Source organism: Plasmodium reichenowi, chromosome 6, assembly GCF_001601855.1.
Source record: "Plasmodium reichenowi strain SY57 chromosome 6, whole genome shotgun sequence".
Lineage (NCBI taxonomy): Eukaryota > Apicomplexa > Aconoidasida > Haemosporida > Plasmodiidae > Plasmodium > Plasmodium reichenowi.
Window position 1 is genome coordinate 946,819 of NC_033651.1, and position 10,304 is coordinate 957,122.

At 18.2% G+C, this 10,304-nt stretch overlaps 4 protein-coding genes across 4 annotated transcripts; 3 read left to right on the forward strand and 1 right to left on the reverse strand.

The window, feature by feature from the left end:
- Positions 1–1,720: 1,720 nt before the first annotated feature.
- On the forward strand, positions 1,721–3,616 carry PRSY57_0624000 (poly(A) polymerase PAP, putative; the record flags this gene model as incomplete). The annotated part of the gene is made up of 1 exon (XM_012906613.2): positions 1,721–3,616. One exon carries the CDS (start codon positions 1,721–1,723, stop codon positions 3,614–3,616), a length of 1,896 nt encoding a protein of 631 aa, XP_012762067.2.
- A 1,128-nt stretch (positions 3,617–4,744) lies between these two features.
- PRSY57_0624100 (hypothetical protein) lies at positions 4,745–5,041 on the reverse strand (the record flags this gene model as incomplete). Its single annotated transcript, XM_012906614.1, has 1 exon — positions 4,745–5,041. The coding sequence occupies one exon, from the start codon at positions 5,039–5,041 to the stop codon at positions 4,745–4,747; it is 297 nt and encodes a 98-aa protein (XP_012762068.1).
- Positions 5,042–5,748: 707 nt separating this feature from the next.
- On the forward strand, positions 5,749–7,683 carry PRSY57_0624200 (hypothetical protein; the record flags this gene model as incomplete). The annotated part of the gene is made up of 1 exon (XM_012906615.2): positions 5,749–7,683. One exon carries the CDS (start codon positions 5,749–5,751, stop codon positions 7,681–7,683), a length of 1,935 nt encoding a protein of 644 aa, XP_012762069.2.
- A 1,593-nt stretch (positions 7,684–9,276) lies between these two features.
- PRSY57_0624300 (hypothetical protein) lies at positions 9,277–10,189 on the forward strand (the record flags this gene model as incomplete). Its single annotated transcript, XM_020114632.1, has 1 exon — positions 9,277–10,189. A coding segment is annotated over one exon (913 nt), but the record flags the coding sequence as incomplete, so codon positions are not given.
- Positions 10,190–10,304: the final 115 nt, after the last annotated feature.

The window sequence follows — 10,304 nt, forward strand, 5'->3', positions numbered from 1 at the left end:
TGTTATTTATTTTTTTATATTTCCTTTATTTATAAAAATACATGTTTTTTTTTTTTTTTTTTTTTTTTATATTTCAATAAAATAAATATTTATATAATAACATAATAATATACTTAATTTTTAAAGGGGGGGTATGTTTTATATATTATTTATAAAAAAAAAATATTATATATAAAGTAATAAAACAGAAAAAAAATTTATATAAAAGAAAGAATGTTTTTTTTTCTTAAAAATATTTATATACATATATACATATATATATATATATATAAATACATCTTCATTCTTAATTATATTTATATTATTTGTCATAATATTTACATAATTATAAAAATATATACATAGATGTAATTATTATATATATAAATATATATATAATAATTATTATAACATATAAGTATTTTTTTCTATTTAATAAAGATATATAAAATACGATACAAAGAATTATTTTTTTTAAACAATAGGTTTATAAAAAAATAAAAAAAAAACCCTTTTTTTTTTTTTTTTTTTTTTTTATGTATTTCATTTGTATAGAATTATATTATTAATTTCATGTATAATATATTTTCTTTTCCCTTCTATTCGTTTATACAACACTCATTAATTGCTTCTTTTTATTTTTATATTTTTGTGGGCATCATGAGAAATAATACTTTACATATAATGTATTATATTAGTAAAATGATATAACATTTTACTATATATTTATATTAATATATAGATATATTATAAAAGAATGTAAACATTATGTATATAATAAAATAAATGCTATTATATATATATATATATATATATATATATATATATATATATTTATGTATGTATGTATTTATGTATGTATGTATTTATATTTTATAATACATTTTTTAATATGAAAAAATATTGGAAAGGATAATTGTATTCATCATTATCAATTAAATATTAATACAATTATTTGATAAACTAATTTTTTTTTTTTTTTTTATTCATTTAATTAAAGCTGTGATTAAAAAAATAAACCATTATTATATATATATATATATATATATATATATAAATATATATGTATATTCGTTTTTATTTCATTTATACATTCATTTATATTTTTCAACCATTTGAATAATGTAATATATTTAATATATATATATTATATCTTTTAAGATATATATATTTTTTCGACATATTTTTCATTTTTCTTTTGACATTATAATTATAACTGTAATTGTATCATTAATAACATGAATATGTTTATTCATATATATTAATATTTTTATTTTTTATTTTATTTTATTTTTCCCATTTATTTAGTTGTTTATATAAAACGTGTTAAATAAATATTTATGCAAAGTTCACAAGATATTTGTTTATGAATATTATAATTCCTGCATGATAATAAATAAAATGTAGTTTCTATATTTTACAGTCACCATATATAAATATATATATATATATATATATAAATATATATTATATATATTATATATATTATATATATATGTATGTATTTATTTATTTATTAATTTATCAATTAAATTATCCATTCATATATGAATTAATTTGAATTATTTTTTATTGGTAATATTATTTATTTATATATTTTCCTTTATATTTCCTTTATATTTCCTTTATATTTCCTTCATTTTTCCTTTATATTTCCTTTATATTTCCTTTATTTTTCCTTATTTTTCCTTATTTTCCTTTATTTTTCTTCATTTTTGTTTATCTTTTTTTGTTTGTATAAATGCACACTGTTTACGAAAACGAGAACTTGATTGAATGTAGTAATTTTATGCTGAACAGAAAAGATAGCCTTGAGGAATTTTTTGAGGTGAGTGAGTTAAAAGAAGAGAATGAGGAAACGTATTTAAATTATAATATAGAATGTACATTAAATAAGAAAATAGAAGATAAGAAGAATAATGTTACGTATAGACGTGAAATAATAAATGAGGAGAATATACAAGAGAATAAAAAATATGAAGAGGGTGGTGTTACAGAACCCATATCATTAAATTATCCCTCCGAAGAAGATATTAAGAGATCAAATGATGTAGTAGAATTATTAAAAGGTTATAATTTATTTGAAGAAGAAAGTGGGTTAAAAAAGAGAGAACATGTTTTAGGTATGATAAATAAATTATTCCATGAGTTTCTTATTGAATTATCTATAAATCAAGGTATAAGTGAAGAAGAAGCAAATAATATATCAGGAAATTTATATACATTTGGTTCTTATCGTTTAGGTGTAATAACTCCAAACAGTGATATAGATTGTATTTTTTTGGCACCCCAAAATTTGACAAGAGAAATATTTTTTAATGAATTTTATTTAAAATTACAACAAGATAGAAATGTAAAAAAGTTACAAGCATTACCAGAAACATATACACCTATTATACAATTTATGTATGACGATGTTGACATTGATTTATTATTAGCAACTTTACCATATAAAACATTAAAAGATTGTTATTATTCTTTAGATAATGATTATATTTTGAAAAATTTAGATGAAGTAACAGTTCGATCGTTAAACGGTATTAGAGTTGCTGACTTAATATTAAATTCTGTACCGAATAAAGATTATTTTAGAAATACATTAAGATTTATAAAATTATGGGCAAAAAGTAGAGGTATATATAGTAACATATTAGGTTTCTTAGGAGGTATTTCATGGGCATTATTAACTGCAAAAATTTGTCAGTTATACCCAAATTTTAATGTTAGTCAATTAATATGTAAATTTTTTAAAGTGTATTCTATATGGAATTGGAAATATCCAGTACTTTTACAAAATATTAAAAAATATAATATTGATGGATTAAATAATTTTCCAGTTTGGGACCCTGAAAAAAATATAAAAGATAAATTACACGTTATGCCTATCATTACACCTGCTTTCCCATGTATGAATTCAACACACAATGTCACATATTGTACACGTAATATTCTAATAGAAGAATTCAAAAGAGCTCATTCTATTATCCAATATATGGAAGATGAAAATAATATCAAATCATCTATACGTATGAATAAATTGTGGCCAAATAATAATATAAATAATATTAATACTAGTAGTAATAACGTTTGGATGACCATTTTAGAACCATTAGATTTATTCAGTACTTATAAACATTTCCTACATATACAAATTATGGGTATTAATGAATTTATTTATAATAGTTGGAAAGGATGGATTGAAAGTAAAATACGACTCTTATTCAAAAAATTAGAAACTATCAATGAATTAAAAATTAGACCATTTCCTAAATTCTATTTTTATAAAAAAGAAAAATTATATTATTGTTCGTCCTTTTTTATAGCACTCATATTTTTTTATAAAAACCCATATGAAAATACTTTTAACTTATCATATGCTATTCGTGATTTTATTGACATTGCCTTGAATTGGCCACAAAAAGTAAAATATCCAAACGCATTTAAAATTAATATCATGTATCAAAAAAGATCCCAAGTTCTGGAATTCTTAGACATAGTAACAAAAGAAGAAAACCAAAAAAATAAACAAGCCATGGAAAATAATGACAAAGATGAAACTAATCATAATCAAAATGGTTATAGAAATAACCATAAAAATAAGCAATTTGATGAATATGACGACCACTTGTTTAATTGAACAATTATATTGATATTATTTTAAGTGATTATATATTCTTTCTTTCTTTCTTTTTTTACAAATCATACAAATAATGTGATTAAAATGTTATTTCACCTAAATGAAATTAATACATGTATATATATATATATATATATATATATAAATACATATATATAGATATAGTTATTATTACATATAATATGTGTGTATTCAAAAAATATATATTTTTTTTTTTTTGGTACCACCGAATATTTTTTTTTTAAATTAATTTTTTATTTTTTTATTTTTTTAATTTTTTATTTTTTAATTTTTTTATTTTTTTAATTTTTTTTTTTTTAATTTTTAATTTTTTTATTTTTTTTACCATGATACATATGAACACTAAATTTATTATTTGCTCCTCCCCCCCATCCCAACATAATGTGTAGCTTAAACTTGTTTATTATAAGTCAACAAATTAAATATTTAAGATGATCAAAAGAAAAAAAATATGTGCGTGAAAATTTTAGCACAAATATATGGAAAGATGAATGTGTATATTATTTTATATATGATTTTGTTTTCTGATGTATGAAAGGAGAAAATATTTTATGATAAATTTTTTTTTCCTAAAGTAGAATATTTTGTGTATATTTTTTTTATTTATATAATGGTAAGAATAGTGTTCATATTGTAAGTTTTAAATTATTATATTAAATTAAATATATATATATAAATATATACATATGAACATAATATATATATATATATATATATATATATATATATAATATATTACATTATTTATTACTACCAAAGCATAAGTATTATAATATGCATAAAATGTTAGATGTAAGTCTACATAAAAAAAAGATATGAAAAATGTTTTGAATTTATTTTTCTTTCTTATTATAAATGTATCATTTTGTATAAAAACAATAAGGTAAAACTTTAATAATAATGGCAAATCCTTTCACCTATAATACATGCATTATTATATGTGAATTGAATATTTTATTTCATAAAAAATATACTTTTTCCTGTCTTTCAATATAAGAATGTGTATGCATAGAGTGGACGTGGGAAAAAAAAAATATATCTATATATATTTTATTGGTGAAATCTGAATAATTATAAATTTTGCTTGCTCAACTACTGTATTTCTTTTTATGAACTGTTAATTTCTGTTTTATTTTGCTCAGTTGAAAGTTTATGATGATTAAAATATGATTGCTTTAACACTTCTGGGTTTTTATATAATAAAGGATATAAGAATTCAGTTTTTAAAATAAAGTTAGGTACAAATTCATATTTTTCCATAATATGATATAATGAAAAGTTGGTAAAATTTTTCAGACGATCTTCTTTTTTTTCAGCCAAGAGAGGTAAACTTTTTCTGTTACTTAATCTTTTAAACCATTTACAAAGGTTTTCATAATCCTTCATTTTTAACTTAGGTGTCATTTTCTTTTAAGTTTGTTTTAAACTTTTTGTTTTGATTAATATATTTGATATGTATTAAAATGAAGTATGAAGAACATATTTGAACAAAATATATAAACAGATAATATATATATAAATAAATAAATAAATATATATATATATATATATATATATATATATTTTATTTTTTATTTTTTACTTAATTCTTCTTTTTCATTTTTTATACCATAAGAATGATAAATAAAAAGAAAAAAATAATTTATATATATTATATATAAATTTTTTTTTTTTTTTTTTTAGTCAAATAAGGAGGCAAGTATCTCTATTCCTTTTTAATATGTGAATGTTAAGTATATTATTTTTTTATATAAGTTTTTCTTTTCATATATTTATTGTACATGTTACATATATATATATATATAATATATATATATATATATATATTCTTCTTATTTTCATTTATAGTATTCCTAAAAAAAATATATAAACAAAATTGCAAATAATATATAATAAATGATAAATTTATATTATATATATAATTATATAATATTTTTATTTTTTTGTAGCATTTCGTTTCGGATTCTTTTAATAAATGAAAATAAAATAAATAAAGAATTATTAAGCATATAAATATATTACATTTATTTATATATATATATATATATTTTTTTTATTATTATACATTTAATTTATATTTATTATAAAAATTAAACAACTGTGTCAAAGAAATGCAAAATGCGTGGCATAAACTAAACAAGGCCGTTCAAAATATCCAGAATGTCATACTTACAGATGATGATAATAGCAATTCCATAATAAAAGATGAAAATAACAATAAGAAGGAAGAATTTACAAAATGTAATGAGAAAACTTTTAGTTTTTCTAATTTGAAGACCTTTTCGCAAATTAGTTATGATCGGAAAGGTTTTCATTTATCATATGATAATAAACAAGATGATAATAAAAATTTTAATGAATATGGAAATGTTAAGAATACAAACAATAATATTTTAAAATCCTATAAAGACAGTAGTATAAGAAATGATAAAGAAATAATATACAATATGAAAAATATATTATATGAAGAAATAATAAATAATATAAACCTATTTAAAAATTTTATGAAAAATGAAAAGGCACAATTATTAATCAATGAATATAAAATTAATTATTATAATTCAATAAAAAGTGATTTTTTTTTCTTAAATTATATTTCTATAAGTAAATATATTTTACTTATATTATCAAAATTTTTAAATATTCATTTGATTGATAAATTTGAATGTATTCATATAAATAATAAAGAAGAATATGAATATTATATAAAAAATTTATTTTTTGACATACTCAAAATTGAGAATATACATCATGTATATGATAATAATACAATTTCCGAAGAAAATATAAGTAAAGGGGGAATTCTTAACAATATATATAAAAGTGGAAGTTTTCATAATAATAATTATAGTGTAGAAATAAATAATACTAATAAAAAATTTATAGAAAAAGACACTAGCCAAAAAAATGAATCTTCCCCTAATACATTAATAAGATGCAATTCTTTAGATTATATATTAAGATATAAAAATAATCTTACTTTTAATAATGAAAAAAAATCACCCTTTTCCATTATAGGTCATATATCATCTAAAAAGGATGTAGACCAAATGAATAAACAAATGGATGATCCATATGATATACACAAACAAAATTTAAATAATAATATGAAAAGAGAACATATCAATCAATATAATAATAATACTGAATATGCTACTATAAATGATAAAACTGATAATAATCATATTGACATATCAGTTATGGAATATGATCAAGTAGGACAAAATAATCAACCGCTATATACCAAATATAAAAGTAATTATACTCACAGTAATAATATATATGATGATAATGATAATGATTCTTCTTGTTTCCATTCCAAACAAACAAGTAATAAACCATTTAATAATAGTAATATTCATAATATTGAGAAAAATGACTTTTGTCAAAATATGGAAAATTATACTACATATAATAATAATAATAATAATAATATGAAAGAAAAAAGTGTAGTTAATTCAAAAAAAAATTTTGATCCATTCCCAGATAAATCTTCTCTAACCGAATGTGAAGAACACGAATTTCTTATTAGAAACGACACAAAAATTGATTTCTCAAAAATTATTAAATCAATGAAAGAAGAACATAATATTAAAATTGATATATTGAATTCTCAAATAAAAATTTTAAAAGACGAACTAGCTAAAAATAATGATGTGCAAACAAATATGAGAAAAATGAAAAAGGATATAGAAAAATATCAAAAAGAATTAGATAATAAAAATCAAATTATAGATGATTTACATAATGAAAAAAATAATTTACAATATCGTTTAGATGAATTAGAATTAAAGTATAAAGAAAATACAAATTCAGGTGATACCAAAGAAGCATTAAAACAATATTGTGAGAAAAATCATATAGATAAACAAATAATTATAGAATTAATAAAAAATAGTAATGATATATTAAAAAAAAGAAATGTGAAGAAAGAAATATTTCTCATATTATGTGATATATTAGGTATAAAAAATATGATACCTGGTTTGGAAGAAAAAGATATATCAGAACAATTCTTGGAATTTATGGATGAAGAGACAAAATAATTTTAACTCCCCTTAATCTATTGTATATATATATATATATATATATATATATATATTAATTTTTCATGGTTTCTTTTTATTTTATTATTTTTTTTTTTTTTAGTATGTTATATATATATATATATATATATATATATATTTATATATTGCATTACAATTTTATGCAAAAATTCCAGTACATATAAATTATTCTTTTTAAAATGCTTTTTAATAGTTCCATGTGTGCCTACCAATTTTTATTTTCATTTTTATTTTCATTTTTATTTTCATTTTTTGTTTTGTTTTATTTATTATTTTTTTTTTTTTTTAATGAATCCCATTTTATCATTCGCATATTTTACATTTTATTTTTTGACGTAATTTTTTAACTTTATCCTTTTAATGACTTTTAATGTTTTCCTTGTTATGTAAGAAAAGGAAATATTCTTATATTCAATTGTTGGCCATATATATATATATATATGTTATTTTAAAGAATGCCTATAAAATTATTCATACATACATAAAAATAAATAAATAAATAAATATATGCATTATATTTAATTCACTGGGTGGTGTTTTTATATAGTATCAGATTTAAAATATGTACAGATATACATATTATAGAGTAAACAAATAATGACAACGTTTCAATGTGTACATATTTATAATATATAATGTAAACATCTCTTGCTTCCATATAGTACGTAATAATATATACAATTAAGTATTAATATTTTATAACGAATAAGAATCTCTAAAGTTCTAAAATGTACTATTTGTTTTTAACAATTAAAGGAATAATATCAATTGTAAATATTGTACTACTATTTTAGCTTTAAAAAAAAAAAAAAAAAAATATCCTGAACCGTTCAGAATTTTATTTCATATTATTAAAAAATAAGACAGCCAATATATGTTTTTAAAATATTACTAAATATTATTAATGGCTTTATTAGAGTTATATATATATATATATATTTTATTTATTTAAAGTAGTATATAAAATAGCTATTTAAAAAAAAAAAAAAAAAAAAAAAAATAATGTCTACATATAAAAAAACATTAAATTTTATAATGGTAGACATAATCATATTTAACCATAATGAAAAAGATATAAATAACATATATAATATCTTTACAAAGAACAAAATATAAAGATAAAAATTATGTGATGATATCTGTATATCTAAAAATCAACAGATTTATTTTTATTATTAACTTTTTGCTTATATAAAAATTATCAATATGAATATATATTTATATGTTATTATATACTTTTAACATATATACAAGTGAAAGTTTGGGTTATATTATTCTTCCATATAATAACAAAAAAAGTATTCATAAAAATGAAGTGTTCGAATAAAACGAATATATATTAAGAGAACATTTATATATATTGATGAACTTAACATAAGGACAAATATATATAATAATAAATATACTATATAATTGATATAATATAATATAATATAATATAATATAATATAATATAATATAATATAATATAATATAATATAATATAATATAATATATATAATATAAGAGAACAATTTAAGAATAAAACTGCATATCATTATTTTCCTATGTCCACTTTAAAATAATAATAACATGAGTAATATAATTTTAGAAAAAAAAGAACATTATAAAAATTTTAAGAAATTCAAAAAGGTCGTAAAGAAGAATGCAAATGATAAAACTGAAAACGTTTATTCAAAGAATGGGTATAAGTCAAAGGATAATATAAATTTAGTTAACCATGTTAGCAATAGGAAAAAAAATAATATGATGGGTAAAATAAACAAAACATTTTCAACAAAAATTTATATTAATAAAAACGGTATTTCTAACAATGAAAACGGAAATAATGAATTAATTAAATATGCTACTGATATTATATCTTTATTTAATAATAATAAAAAGGAAGTAAGAAACGAAAGTGACAACAATTTCAATATAGGTTATATAAATGATGAAGAAATTAGATGTTTGTCAAATAAGAATATAAAGAACACATCTGAAACATTAAATTCTTTCAATGAATCCAAACAGATAAACTCCTTTGAATTTTCTTTGGAAATAAATAATGAAAGTAATTATCATTTATCAAAACATGTAAAAGAATTAATAAATTATACCAGTAACTCTGAGACATATTTTAGTGACAGAGAATTTATTTCTGAAAATAATAAAAGTAATAATAAATCAAATGAAAGTACGAAAAAGAAGAAAACGACAAAGTTCAATGAAGCGTGTGAAAACAAAAAATATAAAACGAAAAAAAAAAATATAATTATCGATTATAATCCAGATATTATATATAAAAATTTAGATAATTTAAAAACATTGTACCAAGGAGTGCATGATTCCACATCTTTCTGTATGACGAAATTGATGAATAGTAGAATACATGTTGAGAAAAATATAGCAAAATATGATGATATTTTATCAGAACATAGCGAGAATATATTTAACAAATTTGATATTTTCATTGAAGAAGATGTGAAGGATGTTCATGAACCTAGTAACAAAATTAAATGATAATAAAATAAACATTTATATGTATGTATGTATGTATATATATATATATATATATGTGTTTTTTTTTTTTTTTTTTTTTTTTTTTTTTTTTTTTTTTT